We start from the raw sequence: 19,082 nt of genomic DNA, 5'->3' as shown, positions 1-19,082 counted from the left end.
GTAACGCACGACAACAGTGCTAAAAAATAAAATAAAAATCCACTGGACAGGCTGTGGAGCAGCACAGGTAACACACGACAACAGTGCTAAAATAAAATAAAAATCCACTAGGCAAGCTGTGGAGCAGCACGACAACAGTGCTAAAAAATAAAACAAAAATAAAAACGAAAGCGTTAGCAAGCTAGTTAGCCTGCCAACGCTGATGAAGGCCAGCTGATAAAAGAGCTCCGTCGCGATGCTTCGACCGTTAGAGGTCTTCCTTAGGCGTTGGAGCACGGTGAAAAAGTAAAAAAAAGTAAAAAGTAAAAAAGTCTTGAAAAAGACTGTTAATTCAAAGAACTCAAACAGCTCAGTTCAAACAGCTAACAGATACAGCAGAACACCGCTGTGCTCCGGAACAGGAAGTCATGGACAGATGTCTATGAAATTTCACCAAGCCGGCTCCCCGTCAATGATCCGGGCAACATGACGTATAGACATCTGGTTTCTTTGTCTGTGTCCACTGAATGTAAAAGTCCAAAAAGAAGTTCGTCCCAATTAAAAGGGTACTTCAGACCCAGAATTTTTTCCATTTCAGAATGAATTCAAATCCAAAAGCTATTGACCAGTGGACATGACCAAAACAAATGGAAGTGTTTTTCACTTTGGGCTCCGCAGTTTCTCCAACAATTGGAGGAGCTTGAATAATATTTGGTTTGTGCTGGAGTGATAAAATATCTACACAAGCTTTTCCAACCAAAACATCTCCAAACATTAGAGCTGGATATTTTCCATTGAAATGCACAATATTTAGACCAAGTAACATCAGAAATCACCACCTTTGATTCCCTTTCCCATTTTTGTTTAATATATGATGTATTTAAATCCTTGGCTGCCTATATCTCCTTGTATAATTTCAAGATTAGTTTAAAATTTGAGTCTGTGCGATATGCCTTAATAAAAATTCCAAGTATTGGAGTTTCAAAAATATCCTTATTTCTAGGCAATGTTTTTTGTAGATGATGACGCATTTGGAGGAACCTGTAAAAATCTGAATTACTTAGTTGATATTGCTCCCTTACTGATTGAAATTCCCTCAAAATTTCCTTATCATACAGCATACAATAAGCTCCTAAGCCTAGACCGGCCCAACTTTTATATGTTGCATCTAGTTTATTAGGAGTGAAGTCCAAGTCATAAGCACACCATCTTAAAATCCTAGCTTTCTCATGCCAACCATTCTTATTAAGACAATTTAGCCAAAGTTTCAGCAGAAGATTAATCCATTGATTACCTTGTTCTGTCTGCTCTTTTATCGGTCTTTTGTCGCCCAACTTTGCCTGAATTGGATAGTTTTCGGACTCAGCCATCTCTAGCTCTTTCCATCTTGCTTTATAGTCTGGATTACACCAACACACTAACGTCCGGAGTTGTGCTGATAAATAATAGTCCCTCATGCACGGTAGAGCTAATCCCCCTTTGTCCTTTGCCATCTGTAAATATTTGTATTTTAATCTTGGTCTTGGGGCAACTGTTTGTTGTGATTTGGCGCTATATAAAAAAAAATTGATTGAATTGATTGATTTTCCCCTGCCAGATAAATCTAAAGATTAGTTTGTCCCATTCATTAAACTGTTTATCAGATATTTCAATTGGGAGAGTTTGGAACAGATAAAGCAGTCTGGGCAGAATATTCATCTTAATTACATCAATACGTGACTCAAAACTTAAAATTGGTAGCATGTTCCATCTTTTAATATCTTCATTAATTTTATGACTCAATGGCTTATAGTTCACATCATGTAAATTTATAAGTTTTTTAGGTATGTTCACGCCCAGGTACTTCATCTGCTTCAAATCCCATTTCATTTTAACACTTGTTCCTATTTCTTGACTGGGCTCGTAATTAAAGGTTAATATCTGTGTTTTTGGAATGTTAAGTTTATAGCCAGATATTGAACTGAAGTCCTCCAGGAAAGATAGCAGTTTGGGGACAGACAAGTTTGGATTTGTTAAGTAGATCAAAACGTCATCTGCGAATAGGGAAATTTTGTGTTCTTGGCCCGCCATTTTGACTCCAGAAATACCACTGTCCTGCTTGATGCCTCGACTCAGGGCCTCAATGAAGAGAATGAAGAGTACTGGACTCAGCGGGCACCCCTGACGTGTCCCTCTTCTCAGGTCAAAGGATTTTGAGAGTGCTCCGTTAATTTTAATTCTTGCTTTCAGACACCTGTATAATGCTTGGATGACTACAATAAATGACCGATGAAAACCAAATTGTCCCAAAATTTTATATAAAAATTCCCAGTTTACCCGATCAAAGGCTTTTTCAGCATCAAGACCAATGAGGATCATTTTAATATTTTCTTCTGTTACGTGATCAATTGTATGTAGTGTTCGTCGGATATTGTCCTGTGTCTGTCTCTGCTTAATAAAGCCCGTCTGGTCCAGGCTAATTATCTCAGTAAGAATATTCTCCATTCTTTTGGCAAGAATGTGTGTGAATATCTTGTAATCTTGATTAAGTACACTAATTGGACAATAATTTCCACAATCAAGCTTGTCCTTTCCCTCTTTGGCTATTAAGGAGATAGTAGCCTCGTTCCATGATGAGGGAGTTACACCTGTCTGTAAAATAAAATTAAATGTGGTTTTCATTAAAGGCACCAAGAGGTCTTTCATCTCTTTGTACCACTCTGAGGGGAAACCGTCTGGTCCCGGAGCTTTATTTGGTTTCAAATTGGAAATGACCTTCTTAATTTCAAGTTCAGTTATTTCAGTCATCAAGTTTTTATTTTGATTTTCGCTCACTTTCGGTTGTTCTGTTCTCTTTCCAGTGATATGTATTTCATAACATTTGGACATGAATCAAGGAACCTCTGGTCAGTTGAAATAATTTTGTCAGGGGTGGAATTGGCTGTGGTGGTGGTGGAGGTGGTGATTCAGTAAGCATTGTCATTTTTTGCCCAGATGTCTTTACATATGGTATATTATGAAAGAACAGGTTCTTCAGAACATTTTGACACCAGTTCCCTAGATTTTGCATGAAAATTGCCTGAAATTGCCCGAGAAAATCGACAAAAACGTTTTGAATTCCAATACATTTTCCATTGGCTTTTTCTCTAAAACTAAATGGAATAATTAAATCCAGAAGGTTGCATTTGAAAGGGAAACACATGTATAATTTACATAATGAATTCTGAAAAAAATGACCACTTTTTAGCACCAGTTTGTGAAATGCAACCATATACTTTGTTAGTGAAAGCAGGAAATTGAAGAAAATGTGTAGAAATAAAATATCCACACTTGCACCCAAACACATCAGTGTGGAGGGCACAAATAAAGCAAGAGGCTACAACTCTGTGTGTGTGTGTGTCTGTGTGTGTGTGTGTGTGTGTGTGTGTGTGTGTGTGTGTGTGTGTGTGTGTGTGTGTGTGTGTGTGTGTGTGTGTGTGTGTGTGTGTGGTGGTGTGCTATTCTCTCACATCTTTAATTCAAACTGTTTTTTGGCCCCTTCTGCCACCCTTATCCTGCCACCTGCACCCTTCAATCAATATATTATTAGCACTCATTATGTCCACATGCATATTTATAACGAGAAGTGCACAACAAAATAGGCGTATTGGATAAAAGCGCGTGTGTGGCTGTTTTAGTTGGAGTTGGAGCAATTTATGCAGGTATAAGGTCATCTGGCTTATTAACTAAATTGATCGATTTCTCCTTTTTTTTCCTTTTTCTTATGTGTGTTCATGTAAATGCACATGTGTAGGCATGCCCCAGCCCAGGGTAGAGTGGTATAAGGATGCAGTGCCTCTTTCCAAACTGGCCAACCCTCGATATAAAGTCAGTGCTGCAGCTGGGCTGACGGTGCGCAGGGTTCAGCCTGCTGACGGAGGAATATTCCAGTGCTTTGCTCGCAACGCTGCTGGAGAGACCCAGACGTACACACAGCTCATTATTTCCAGTGAGTATGACGTACTATGTTACAATACGCCTACATCAGCTCACTCAGTTTCTTTCACTGATTTTTGTCTAATTGCTTCTGCCATGAGGTCATGTTTTCACCCACGTCTATTGGCTTCTTTGGCACGAGGTCAAATTGGGGAGCATGCACACCCGGGTGTCACATATCCACCATGCCTCAGGACTGCCCCAGGTCCTGGATGGCAGACAACCAGTCTATTCCTGGTTCTCAAAATAATCATTTCTCTGCCACAGCCAGGTGAAGCGTGGGCACTCTTTTGGATTTCTCCACAGCACTTTCAAGTTACGCCGGCAGCTGGTGGTGTTTCCACCTACTGAAGCCGTGTTCGCTGGCTACTTTCAGATCATCACCCTCCCCTCCCCCAAATGGTGAGATTAGCTACAAATGAAGGCAACAAGCAGCTGGCATTTGTCGCATGATGGGCGTTCCCAGGGCGTGGCCATCTTGGAGTTAATTGGAGTTAATGTGCACATTATTTAATGATAGGGTCTTTTTCATGGATTGGGGCAGCGTCTGATGTTTTATGGACACTGTACCGTTGGTTCTGAGCACAGTCCATTTGGAACCAGACTTCATCTCATCTTTTCAGTCTGAATAAATGGACCACAGTTGGATTGAAATGGACCAAGCTGGGTAGTTGTTAACACATCTTTAAAGTCAGGCACACGTGATTAGTTCATAATCAAAGCATTTGTGATGTGGGTTGTAGTTAATAAGGTTCCTGTTGCACCTTTAGAGGAACATCCTCTGCTTATTTCCCCTCTAGTTTGTTCTTTGTGTTATCGTTTGTCCCCTTTACTTCCTTTATAATTTCTCGTCCTTAATTTCCGCTCTACCCTTCCACCTCATTCATTTGTACTCTACATTTCGTGGCACCACATTTGCTGGCTGTAGCTTGGGTGGAAGAGCGAGTTGTCCATTAATTTTTTGTGTCTAGGCTAGCGTCACCTCCAGCCATTTAGGTGCAGCATTAGGATTTTCTGCCCCCTACCAGCACATTCCCCCCTAAGTACTACCACAACCCTGCCCTTTCACTCCATGGCAACAAACATCATTGACCTTTTTCTGTATTTATTTATTTATTTGCTACTTGTGGTTAAAAAACAAAATTGTTTTCTAATTGGATCTGCTTTCTTATTTTGAGACGATGGGGCTCTCGAGTCAATGTACCTCAGACTGAAACAAAATGTTGTTTTGAAGACTGAACTGGAAGTCGGTGCGGTTTTGTGCGCTGCCCTTTGTCTTAGCGGTTGATAGTGCACATCATGTGCAGAGATGTGCACATACAGTTGTGTGCCTGTGGAGCTTCTGTTTAGTGCATTTGATCATAATTAAAAGTCCCGAGAGGAGGTTTCACACCAGAGTTCCTCATTTATGCATGCACATGTAGCACTGGCAATGACTAATATCGCCGCTGATCGCTGAGGGAAGCACGCGTGTTTAGATCCACCATGTCGTCCTTTCTTTGCTCATTTTTCTGTTTCCACTCTGTCTTCAGTAAACATCTCTGTCACGCTCTTTATTCTGCTTCCTGCTCTCAGTGGCCATTTTTCATCTTCCTTTTTTCCCCCTCCGTCTCTCTTTCAGGTGTGGCCCCCACGTTTATGTTCCCGCCGTCTGACCAAACGGTAACGGATGGAAACACAGCTTTGTTTACCTGCCAGGCAAGTGGAGCTACAAAACCTGCCATTACCTGGAGGAAAGGTGAGCCGCTGCTCAGTCTGCATTGCACACAAACATGCTTTAATTAAAAATTCATGAGTTCTTATCATTCTAATCCACTCACCCCACCCGCAGGATCACAGGTTTTAGCTAGCGGCTCTGTGCGGATTCCCAAGTTCACGTTGCTGCAGTCGGGGGATCTGCAGGTTCAGCCAGTCAGCTTGCAGGATTCTGGGGAGTACACCTGCACTGTCTCTAACTCAGAAGGCGCCATCAATGCCACGGCTATGCTCACTGTGTGGAGTAAGACAAGCACAGACACGTCCTTCGTGCACATTAAATGGCTCAGTATAGTTTCATTAAGCAGAATGAAACAGACATGGAACACTAATATACATGGTTTATTCAGATGAGGTCATGAGCGGAATTGTGATTGGTTCATGTACTGGGCTGATTCAGTGGTGAAATAATGACCTGTCTGACCAGGATGGACAATGATTGATTAGCTGGAAAAGCTGGTGATTGCCCTGAAAGCTTCAGATTAAGTATGGCTGACATAGAATTGTCCATGACCTGGAAGCTTGACCAATGATAGTTATTTACTTTCAGCGCTGTGGTGGATGCAGCCTGTGTAATCTTCAGTGAGATCAGAAAAATGGCCTGTGCATCGCCTTCTAATTTATTTTTCAGTGCATATTTGTCTCCAGGTTCTAAATCATGTGAAATGACACACTGGCATGACAAAGCACCAGTAATTTGATAGTCTAAGCAGTTTTGTGCAGCCATAAACCTCTGCACATGAAGTGTGTTTTTGTTGATGTGTGTATAAATTCATGCTTTTATTCAACAGTGCAAACCAGATTTACAGCTAAAGTAATTAGGTTCACACTATTCTGTAGCAGAATACATGTGTAGAGTGTGAACAGGTAGCTTAATTAGACATTGCATATTGTGTATTCTGGCAGTAAGAATTATAACTTTTTTCGCACATCATGTCTTTGTGATATCATAGAGTGAGATTGTTTTAGGGTTCATATTACTATTATTTTTTTCCAGCAACCCAGAGCCTCATTTGTAAATGATGTGTACTCACCATAAAAACTCCTTTTCCCCAAGCACAAATATACGATATACGTGATATACATATATATCAAGGCCATGCTTTAATACATTGAGCACTTGAAATGCTATTGCATGGGCATGAGATACAATTTCTTCTCATGTTGTAATTACATCATTCCTATTTTCTCAAAAAAGTAAAAGAGGGTGGAGGAACAATGCAAGAAATGAAGATTATCTTAGTAGACGAGGCTCATAGAACAAGTGACCCATTCTGCAGTTCCAAAGCTGCGACGGCTATGTAACTTAAATATCTTTAGCTGCTCACGTTTGAGTATTACTTTATTTTTCAGAATATTAGCTGCCTCTTGTCTTTTTTTTTTTTTCTTGTTTGTGAGGTCCTGCGACTTATACTCATGTGCAAATTACATATGTTTGTTTTTTCCTCTTCAAGAGGTATTTTTTTGACAGTTGAGACCAAACAAAGTGCATAGTTCTAATTTTTCTGACTTCACGTACACGTGTGCTAACTGTGTAAGCCAGGGGTGCTCAAGTTTGGTCCTCGAGAGCTACCTTTCTGATACTCTTAGTTGTCTCCCTGCTTCAACACACCTGAATCCAATGAAAGGCTCATTAAAAGCCTGCTAACGAGACTTTTATTGGATTCAGGTGTGCTGGAGCAGGGAGACAACTAAGAGTATCAGGAAGGTAGCTCTCGAGGACCGAACTTGAGCGCCCCTGGAGCAACACAACACAAACACATTAACACCTTTACAAGCATTTACAAATCACCTGCCCAACTGACGCCCACCTTTACCTCTATTCCAGAGTGTGTTTGCTCTCTCACTCTGTCTTTCTTTCTCATTCATTCTCTCCGTTATTTTTCAGGTCGTACTGTCATATCTGTGCCTCCATCAGACCAGCGTGTGATTAAAGGAACCACTGCTGTTCTGGACTGTAATGCTACACACGACTCCAGAGTAACTATCAGGTACCCACTTCAGTTTTTATGTTAAAGTGCAGGCATACGTATTTTCTGCCACTTAAAAGTGTTGACAGCTCTTCCTTCTTATGTTTTTAACGCTGTGTTCAAGGAATACGGTAGTCACTTTGTTCTGTTTTTGTTTTATTTGTTAGCTTTAAGTGGGATCGCGGTGGTGTGCCAGTACTTCCTTCTAGTGGGGGGCGTGTCTCCTTGCATCTGGGCTCCCTCACTATTGGCCAGACCTGGTCAGGTGATATTGGCGACTACACCTGCACTGTGACATCAAAGGCTGGCAATGATTCTCGCTCTGCTCGTCTCGAAGTCATGTGAGTACAAATAAGTGCACACGCTGCGTTGACCGTGTTCTCATCATATATTGTCTGTGTTGTTTTGTCACCTCTGCTAAGAATGTTGTGTTTTTGCCAACGTCTGTAGTTTGGATTGTTATCAGAGTCACTCACAAATTAAAGAAAATAATAATTTCATTAATAATTTGTATGTACAATGACAAATCAAGGAAATTATTATAAAATGAGGTGTGATCGGGTGCAGTGTTGGTCCTTTGCTACTGTGAATCACCTGAAAAGAAGTTGTACCACATATCACCTAAACCTGGTCTACAAATGAGCGGAGATGATATTTTCTGCTGTTTATAAGGTGTTATAGTTAGGTGCCCCTTACATAAATGAGTATAAAGTTTACAACGTAAACCCGAATAAGTTTGAGCATTTTAAAAAAGAGAGATAGAAAGATGACTGATGTTCTCTTTCTTAATCAAAAATAAGTTATGAGACCTAAAATATTTGAGGTTAGGGTCACATACACCTTTTGATTTCAGCTAAATTACCATCACTCATTAAATGGACTCATAAATTATATTAAAGTTAATGGAACTTAATTAAATAAAGGTTCAACACAATACAGTTCCTTAATGAAGTTGGGACTGAAGCAGTTTGGGGTTTAGTGACTTTTTCAAGGACACTTTCACATACAGGAGCGTTCAGGGATAGAACCACCTATTTTCCAGTTTCAGAACAGCATGTTTTACTACCCATTAATACGGTGCATCCAGAAAGTATTCACAGCACTGCACTTTTTCCACATTTTTTATGCTAGAAAGTAGATGAAATCCCCCCCCCCCCCGCCAAAAAAAATTCTACTCACAATACCCCATATTCACAATGTGAAAAAGTGTTCACAGAGATTTGTGCAAATTTATTACAAATAAAAAAAATGTATTACAAAAAAAAAAAAAAAAAAAATCACGTGTACACAAGTATTCACAGCCTTTGCCATGAAGCTCAAAATTGAACTCAGGTGCACCTTTTTCCACTGGTCATCCTTGAGATGTTTCTAGAGATTAATTGGAGTCCACCTGGGGTAAATGCAGCTGATTGGACATGATTTGGAAAGACACACACCTGTCTACATTTAAGGTCCCACAGTTGACAATGCATGTCAGAACACAAACTAAGCATGAAGACAAAGGAATTGTCTGTAGACCTCTGAGACATGATTGTCTCAAGGCACAAATCTGGGGAAAGGAACAGAAACATTTCTGCTGCTTTGAAGGTCCCAATGAGCACAGTGGCCTCCATCATCCATAAATAGAAGAAATTCGGATCCACCAGGACTCTTCCTAGAGCTGGCCGCCCGTCTAAACTGAGCGATCGGGAGAGAAAGACTTTAGTCAGGGAGGTGACCAAGAACCTGATGGTGACTCTGTCAGAGCTCCAGCATTCCTCTGTGGAGAGAAGTGAACCTTCCAGAAGGACAACCATCTCTACAGCAATCCACCAATCAGGCCTGTATGGTAGAGTGGCCAGACAGAAGCTACTCCTTAGTAAAAGGTACATGGCAGCTCACCTGGAGTTTGCAAAAAGGCACCTGAAGGACTCTCAGACCATGAGAAACAAAATTCTGTGGTCTGATGAGACAAAGATTGAACTGTTTGGCGTGAATGCCTGGTGTCATGTTTGGAGGAAACCAGGCACCATCCCTACAGTGAAGCATGGTGGTGGCAGCATCATGCTGTGCGGATATTTTTCAGCAGCAGGAACTTGGGAGGCTAGTCAGGATTGAGGGAAAGACAAATGCAGCAATGTACAGAGACATCCTGGATGAAAACCTGCTCCAGAGCGCTCTTGACCTCAGACTGGGGTGATGGTTCATCTTTCAGCAGGACAGTGACCCTAAACACACAGCCAAGATATCAAAGGAGTGGCTTCAGAACAACTCTGTGAATGTCCTTGAGTGTCCCAGCCAGAGCCCAGACCTGAATCTGATTGAACATCTCTGGAGAGATCTGAAAATGGCTGTGCATCTGACGGGCCAGACGGCACCAAGTGATCGGACACAAATGCAGGATTCAGGTCTCAGCTTCACAGAGTTCAATGTCAGGACTTGCGTGAGTCGGTACACAAAAAGACAGTCCAAAAATATCAACAGTAACCGAAGCATTTGGCAGAGACAGAATCCAGAAACAGGCAGACAGGTCGATACATGATAAAGCAAAAACAGGACTGTGAAAACTCAAATGCTCAAATGAGGCACAAGGCACAACAATCTCGCAAGTGAGAGAGGAAGCAGGTTTGACTAATAAAGGGGATGTGATCAGGGTAAATGCACCGCAGGTGTGTGAGGAAAGATCCAGAAAGAGGCGTGGCCACACGAAGGGCAGACAGGAGGGAAACGCCCAACACCAAACAACACAAAAGAAATCCAGCCACCAAAACCCCAGTGCAAAACTAAATGCATACCCAAAGCAGTAAACACCCCCCCACCACAGACCCAATCATGACAGCATCGACGCTCCCCATCGAACCTGATGGAGCTTGAGAGGTGCTGCAAAGAGTAATGGACAAAACGGTCCAAAGATAGGTGCGTCAAGCTTGTGGCATCATATTCAAGAAGACTTGAGGCCGTAATTGTTGCCAAAGGTGCATCAACAAAGTATTGAGCAAAGGGTACTTATGTACATGTGATTTCTTAGTTTTTTATTTTTAATAAATTTGCAAAAATTTCAGAAAATGTTTTTCATATAGTCATTATGGGGTGTTGTGAGTAGAATTTTGAGGGAGGAAAAAATTTACTCAATTTTGGAATGAAGCTGTAACATAACAAAATGTCAAAAAAGTGAAGTGCTGTGAATACTTTTTGGATGCACTATATATATATAACCTATACTGTTTTCTTTATTGCTGTTTGATTCGAGCCTATACACCATCTGACTGCCTCAGTAAACCAAAATAAAAAGAGAATAACATTTAATACTGTTGTAGATTATGGGTCAGTCTTTCTGACCTTAAGAGAAAACAAGATAGTTGAAATATATGGCGGTACAGTAATGTCATTGCCTGCGGCTCAGTTGGTAGAACACATTGTTCACAAACTCGAAAATCTCTGGAAATATAAAAATAAAAATAAAACAACACTGATTTGTAAACAATCCAGTTTTCAGGGATTTCAGGCAAAGAGCATCACAGTCAGGGAAAGCAGGGGAGTGACTGGGAGGTATTGTAGGAGGTGCTTAAATGCCTCACCTCAGGCAGCTATGGTGGTGCTGCCTCTTTTTGTGCTCCTTCTAAACATCAATTGTTGTGTGTTGGGGGGGTGTGGCTGGACATTTTGGTGTTCTTTTCTTTTCTTTGCTCTCCAGGTGGTATGAAAACTGATTTGTCTGTGGAGAAGGTGCTGGCTGAAGAGTCCTTCACCCTCATCAATGTTATGTGCAGCACCTGTGGATGGTGCTCACATGCAACCTTAAAGACTTTCAGCTGAAGCAGATAATTAGATGGCGTTCTGCATTTAAGCCGTGTGTGATTCAAGCAGAATTGCCGGGAACTCGACCTTGTGATGTTCGTTTGTGAGACACTGAGGACCGCGCCTGGGTTTGACACATCGTGCCTGTGAAGCAGGAAGGGTGAGGGACACATGCTGTCAGCACACATCAGAGGTGATTAATTGTTTGACTACTTGTTGATAGTAACTTGGTATTTTGTTACGCAGTATATTTGAATTGTGATGAGAATTGTGCAGCTCGCTTCTCACTGCTATGGCGTGCGGACAACTGATCCTCCACCTGTTGTGAGAAGCTGCTCATTTACATAAAGCTTAAATACAGACCTGAATGTGTTGCTGATAGTGTGTGCCTTTTGAAGGATATTGCTTGTAACTGCTGACTTACCTCACCTCTTCTATCCTTCGCAGAGAGTCGGTTTGTCGTGTCCACCTGGGGGGTGTTTGGCGGTAAAAGTGAGTCCAGAAGTGCCGGGCTTCGATCCTTTTAGGCGCTGGAGAGCGTGCCAGCCTTCACTCCACCAGACTGACGCATCTTTTGTTCATTCACTTTGTTATGCACCAGAGGGTGGAAAGAATAAATTGTTTTGTTATTGGAACCGCTTTCTGGTTATTTTAGCGCTGGGTTCTGTCAGACGCAGGTCCGCTCCTCAACCCGCGTCGACACATAACATCAATCAAACATCAAAATCTGTCTAAAAGCAGTGACAGGTGACACTCTGGTTTATTTCATGCTTTGCTAAGAACACAAATCTCATGACTAATTAAGTAACAAAATACAATTCTACTTGTACTCTGTACCACTCCGATTACATGCACAGTTGAGTTGGACATGCCCCAAATGCACTTATGCGATGCACTTTAGACTGTGCGCTATAGACCATACCCAGACAGAAAATAGATCCGAGCCGGATGTAGTCCAACATCTGGTACCAATCCTGAAAACAGATCCGGTCCAGACAGTTTTTGCACCCTGGCCCAGATCCGGCACGGCTCCGCTTTACAGTTCTGGAACAGATCCGGACCAGATCTGAACTGGATCCGCAAAACACCAACCGTTTACAGACCATATCTGGCACGGATCTGGGGCAGATGTGGTCCACATCACATCACCGTGGCAGGAACATGGGGCATAACGATAAGCAATTTTATCTGCACTCGGTAGAAACTATCCATTAGCGGTTGTAAACTCTGTACTCTGTAATCGTGATCGTCACTGAGGCTTTTTTAAATGCTTATTGCAAAGCGGTTTGTTTCTTTACGACAGTCAAGTTTTATAAATCCAGGGACACTGATCTGTGTGTTATAGATACAAATCAGTTTCCTCGGATCCACGGAACTTACCCCTGTAAAACTTGTTCCTGCCACGGTGCTGTGATGCGGTCCACATCTGTCCCAGATCCGTGCCAGATATGGTCTGGTGTTTCGCGGATCCAGTTCAGATCTGGTCCGGATCTGTTCCAGAACTGTAAAGCGGAGCCGTGCCGGATCTGGGCCAGGGTGCAAAAACTGTCTGGACCGGATCTGTTTTCAGGATTGGTACCAGATGTTGGACTACATCCGGCCCGGATCTATTTGCTGTCTGGGTAAAGGTCAAGTCCTAGAAATTCCATCTGTGTGACTGTAGCATTTATTAGAAATTCACCAAAGATTAACTACAAAATACAAACACTAAATTGAACATCGCATCACATTTTCTTGTCTAACAAGGGAAAAAAAACATTCTGGTATTATACAAGCTCTGTTAGTTCTAAGTGGCCCAATGGCAACAACATACCTCCAGGTAACAGCCTGAACTGAGATCATTCTTTCCTTTATTCTGAAATTATCCAGTGAAAGATCAAAATTCTTTTCTTCTTTGTGATCAGACACATCATCAGTGTTTTGTAGTTGGTGTGCTGCAAACCACTGGGAAATCAAAGTCTTCAGTAGCTAACAGAACAGCTGATTCAGATTGTAGATTTGATTGACAGAGAGAAGGCCTCAGGAGTACAGAGAAAAGATTAATAAATGTGGTGAACATAATTCAGGAGACTCTGCAGGCAGGTAAACTGACACATTATCAAATATAAAGGAAGCAGCAAGGCCATCTTAATTTCACATGTCTGATAAAGTAATTGCCTGTTTGTAATATTCATGTTCTTTCATGTTTCAAATATTTGCTATTTCTCATAAATGTCTACAACATTAACAAGTTAAGGTGGCAGATTGGCTGCACCGCATTAGTTGTTATTTCATAATAGCACTGTTAGATTTACATTTATATTCTGCAGTACACCTGCTATATGACGTCCGCTGTTTGGCTCAGGTCTGTATGTGGACTGAACAGTGCTGCACCTGATCAGTTATCTTTATTATATTATCAGTTATCAAGTTATGCTGGGTCTTCCAGCATGACAATGACCCCAAATACACAGCCAGGGCAACTAAGGAGGGGCTCCGCAAGAAGCATTTCAAGGTCCTGGAGTGGCCTGGCCAGTCTCCAGACCTGAACTCAATAGAAAATCTTTGGAGGGAGCTGAAACTCCAAACCTGAAAGATTTAGAGAAGATCTGTATGGAGGAGTGGACCAAAATCCCTGCTGCAGTGTGTGCAAACCTAGTGGAAAAACTACATGAAACGTTCAGAGGTGTCAAATAACGAAGTACAAATACTTCATTACTGTACTTAAGTACACTTTTTAGGTATCTATACTTTACTCCTTTACTTATTTTTCTGCCTACTTCTGACTTCTACTCATTACATTTTCACACAAGTATCTGTACTTTCTATTTCTTACATTTTTAAAACAAACAGCCTCGTTACTCTTGGCTTCAGTTTAATGTTTATATATATATATATATATATTTCACGTCATGTGCGCCTGTAATCAACTTTTCTGCAGCACGTCTTTGCTTTGAACCGTGAACCAGTCCAAGCAGTGGTTCGCAGATTGAAGCAATGCTTCGACCTATTGCTTCGTTTATTCTTTCTTTCTTTCGCTTAATTTTCCCCCGCTAAAACCCTAAAGAGCATACTTCTGTGAGTATTATTTACCATTTCTATGTTAAACCGACCTGTTATGGTCTTCTGAAACGGTTGATAGATGTATTTTATAACTTAAAAACGGGAGCAACGCTAACGCGTTAGCATGTCTATGGCATTTTCAATGTTAAAAGTTAGCATTAAGCAGCTCTCATCACGTTCGGGTGCATTTGTTTTCAAATTATAATATTTCTTAAATTTATTTTTGTTTATATATTAATAATCTAATGATTATTATATACAATTTTAGAGAAAGAGGCAAAAAGAACCTGAATAGAAACACAACAGAAAATATAAAAGCAACTAACAATGAACATACATAAATAAATACATACATACATAAATAAATAAGTGTTTCCTGTGAACACCTAGTGACTCTTACACCTCCACTTCATCCCTGTCTTATTTAATGACAATTTGTTTCAGTCAAACCATATTTTCAATGTGTTAATTTCTTCAGTGATTTCCTCCAGAACTATCTGCCAAACTTTTTTTCTGTTTTTCTGTAATTGTTGTGTGGCTCTTGCCTTACAATATAAAGCGCCTTGGGGGCGACTGTTTGTTGTGACTTGGCACTATATACACTCAACAAAAATATAAATGCAACACTTTTGGTTTTGCTTCCATTTTGTATGAGATGAACTCAAAGATCTAAATCTTTTTCCACATACACAATATCACCATTTCTCTCAAATATTGTTCACAAACCAGTCTAAATCTGTAATAGTGAGCACTTCTCCTTTGCTGAGATAATCCATCCCACCTCACAGGTGTGCCATATCAAGATGCTGATTAGACACCATGATTAGTGCACAGGTGTGCCTTAGACTGCCCACAATAAAAGGCCACTCTGAAAGGTGCAGTTTTATCACACAGGACAATGCCACAGATGTCACAAGATTTGAGGGAGCGTGCAGTTGGCATGCTGACAGCAGGAATGTCAACCAGAGCTGTTGCTCGTGTATTGAATGTTCATGTCTCTACCATAAGCCGTCTCCAAAGTCGTTTCAGAGAATTTGGCAGTACATCCAACCAGCCTCACAACCGCAGACCACGTGTAACCACACCAGCCCAGGACCTCTACATCCAGCATGTTCACCTCCAAGATCGTCTGAGACCAGCCACTCGGACAGCTGCTGAAACAATCGGTTTGCATAACCAAAGAATTTCTGCACAAACTGTCAGAAACCATCTCAGGGAAGCTCATCTGCATGCTCGTCGTCCTCATCGGGGTCTCGACCTGACTCCAGTTTGTCATCGTAACCGACTTGAGTGGGCAAATGCTCACATTCGCTGGCGTTTGGCATGTTGGAGAGGTGTTCTCTTCACGGATGATGCGAAGGAGATGTGTTGCACTGCATGAGGCAAATGGTGGTCACACCAGATACTGACTGGTATCCCCCCCCCAATAAAACAAAACTGCACCTTTCAGAGTGGCCTTTTATTGTGGGCAGTCCAAGGCACACCTGTGCACTAATCATGGTGTCTAATCAGCATCTTGGTATGGCACACCTGTGAGGTGGGATGGATTATCTCAGCAAAGGAGAAGTGCTCACTATCACAGATTTAGACTGGTTTGTGAACAATATTTGAGGGAAATGGTGATATTGTGTATGTGGAAAAAGTTTTAGATCTTTGAGTTCATCTCATACAAAATGGGAGCAAAACCAAAAGTGTTGCGTTTATATTTTTGTTGAGTATAAATAAATAAATAAATTTGATTTGATTTGATATTCCGTCTGTTAGCTTACAAGCTATAGTTACGTTGCGCTAGATGAATTGTTTTCGGTTTAGATTGAGTCAGATTTATTTTCAGTCAGTTTTAGATTGTTTCAGGTAGGTTTTCCTGGAGCTGCACTCACTTTGGTTTTGACTAGGTTGACTTTGTGTTTTTGTTGTTATTGTTTTACAACACAGATATTGTTTATTCAAGTATGGCAGTGGTAGGTCCATGACCTATACGGGATCTAGGCGCTCCCGCCATCACGAGCCTCCCAGCTGACTGGGTTATAGCAGTGGGTAGATGGGACTCATTAGCCCTGTTAAGGCGGTCCACCTAGGGCAGGGGTGGGCATCGAGGGCCGAGACACTGCAGGTTTTCCATGCAACCATTCACCTCAGCAGGTGGGTTGCTGATGAGCTTCTCCTCTGAACATAAACACCTGGTTGTCAGTGAAATCACCTGCTAAGACACCTGATCATTAATGAAATCACCTGCTGAGGTGACTGGTTGCACGGAAAACCTGCAGTGTCTCGGCCCTTTATGGCACATGATTGCCCACCCCTGACCTAGGGGAAGGAAAACCCTGATGTTAAACCCCCAGCCTGGGTTACTGCCCCCGTGGCTCCGAGGAAGGTTCTTTAGCCAGAGGCTAGGAGAAGGTCACTCTGATGTAAAACCTACAGCCTGGTGGTCGCCACAGCCGTCGCAGCTTGTCTGTGCCACTGTGGAGTGCCACCTTGCCTAAAGAGTGGAATTGGTGTGCGCAAGCTGAACCCCACTTTAAGCAACGAGCGCAGGCGGGAAGGAAAGCCCTGCAGCGATGGGAAGAGGCGAAAACAGCAGGTGCATGATGGCACTGGGAGCTGCAGTCTCGATCCTGCATGCAGGCGGCTCAGGAGCTATGGTCGTTTGATTGCTGACCCGAGACAACAGCATCATCCGGCAGGGCCCTGGGTGACCAAGCAGCCCTGTTTAGGGATAGCCCTGCTTGCTCCACATGGAGACAGACCTAGAAAAGGTGGTCTAAACATGGCTTGTCTCACTAGACCCAGTTGGCATCACTACATGCAGTGCGAAAAGTAAAACAAAGAACCTGAAAATTGCGTGCTGGAATGTACGCACAATGATGGACTCAGACAATAGCGATCGTCCTCGAAGACGCTCAGCCTTAGTCGCCAAAGAGCTAGCAAGGCTTGATATAGACATTGCTGCACTCAGAGAGGTGCGCTTTGCAGACCAAGGGTCACTCACCAAGGAAGGCACAGGCTACACACTGTTCTGGTCAGGGAAGGCTAAAGAAGATCGTCGACTCTCAGGGGTCGGGTTCATGATTAAGAGTGCCATAGCACATAGGTTACACAGTTTGCCAGTTGGACATTCTGACCGACTCATGTCACTCCGGCTCCCCATCAGCAACAAGGATTTTGCCACTATTGTTAGTGTGTATGCCCCAACCATGCAGGCCGACATCGGAGTTAAGGAGGCTTTCTATAGCGATCTGCACAACCTTCTACAGCGTGTCGACAACCAGGACAAGCTCCTCATCATAGGAGATTTCAACGCCAGGGTGGGCTGCGACTCTGATGTATGGAAGGACGTGCTAGGGAAACATGGCATAGGCAACTGTAATGACAATGGCCGCCTGCTGCTGGAGTTCTGCTCTGCACATGACTTGACGATCACCAACAGCCTGTTCCAACAGAAAGAGAGATTCAAAGCAACCTGGAGACACCCACGCTCCAAAAACTGGCACCTTCTGGACTACGTTCTGACGCGACAGCGTGATAGAAGAGACGTACTACATACCAGGGTGATGCCTAGCGCGGATTCCTATATGGATCATCGCTTGGTCCGTTCCAAGATTGCTTTCACTTTCAAGCCCCCTCCTAAGAAGAAAGGCCCACAGTTTAAGAAGTTACAAGTCCACAAGCTGCAAGACATAGACACCAAAATGGAGTTCCAGGCCAAACTAGAGGAGAGACTGGGTGGAGAAGAAGGCCTGCCTGACGACCCTGAACAACAGTGTATGAGATTAAAGACCATCCTTCAGGAGACGGCAGCAGAAGTAGTGGGCTTCTCAGCCAGGAAAAATAAAGACTGGTTTGATGAGTCTGATGCACAGATCCAGGAATGACTAGAAAAGAAATGTGCATGCCACAAGACTCTTTTAGCTAAACCTGATGACCACTCTGCCAAGACAGCTTACAGAAATGCCTGCTCCACACTGCAAAGCAAGCTCCGCATACTGCAGAATGACTGGTGGCTAGCTTTTGTGGAGAAGACACAACAACGTGCCGATGCCTGAGACATGTGCTCCTTTTATGAAGCCCTTAAGACCATCCATGGGCCAGCACATCAAGTGCAAGCACCCCTGCGCTCCTCAGACAGCTCCACCCTTCTGACGGACAAGGAAACCATTATGCAGCATTGGTCAGAACACTTTGAAAACCTCTTCAGTGACAAGCGCACTGTGCAAGAGTCATCAGTCAAGAAGATTCCCCAGGTGGAGGTGAAATGGGAACTTGATGACCCCCCAACACTTGAAGCGATCCGAAAGGCCACCACGCAGCTGAATCCAGGGAAGTCTCCTGGCATAGATGGCATCCCAGCAGAGGTGTACCAAAATGGAGGTGAGGCAGTCCTCGACAAGCTTCAGATTCTCTTCTCCAGTTGCTGGGAAAAGGAAATGGTTCCACATGACCTTCGGGATGTGGTCATTGTCTCCCTGTGCAAGAACAAGGGCGACAAGTCCAACTGTTCTAATTACCGGGGCATCACTCTCTTCTCAATAGCAGGTAAGATTTTGGCTCGAGTGCTGCTCAACAGGCTTACCCCTACCATAGCGCATGAAAATACTCCCGAGA

General features: G+C 42.7%; 1 protein-coding gene across 3 annotated transcripts in view; it reads left to right on the top strand.

Annotated features, from left to right (window-relative positions):
- Positions 1-19,082, top strand: part of LOC117527072 (protein sidekick-1-like) — a 747,725-nt gene that overhangs the window by 537,269 nt on the left and 191,374 nt on the right. For all 3 annotated transcript variants that reach the window (XM_034189250.1, XM_034189251.1, XM_034189252.1), the window contains 5 exons: positions 3,752-3,946; positions 5,555-5,671; positions 5,765-5,932; positions 7,577-7,679; positions 7,826-7,999. In XM_034189250.1, the coding sequence (XP_034045141.1) occupies positions 3,752-3,946; positions 5,555-5,671; positions 5,765-5,932; positions 7,577-7,679; positions 7,826-7,999 (757 nt within the window). The remainder of the gene's footprint in view (positions 1-3,751; positions 3,947-5,554; positions 5,672-5,764; positions 5,933-7,576; positions 7,680-7,825; positions 8,000-19,082) is intronic.

The sequence above is a fragment of the Thalassophryne amazonica genome, chromosome 15 (assembly GCF_902500255.1).
Source record: "Thalassophryne amazonica chromosome 15, fThaAma1.1, whole genome shotgun sequence".
Classification (NCBI taxonomy): Eukaryota; Metazoa; Chordata; class Actinopteri; order Batrachoidiformes; family Batrachoididae; genus Thalassophryne; species Thalassophryne amazonica.
Note: the sequence above shows the minus strand (reverse complement) of the source record. Positions and strands in the feature narration are given on the sequence as shown.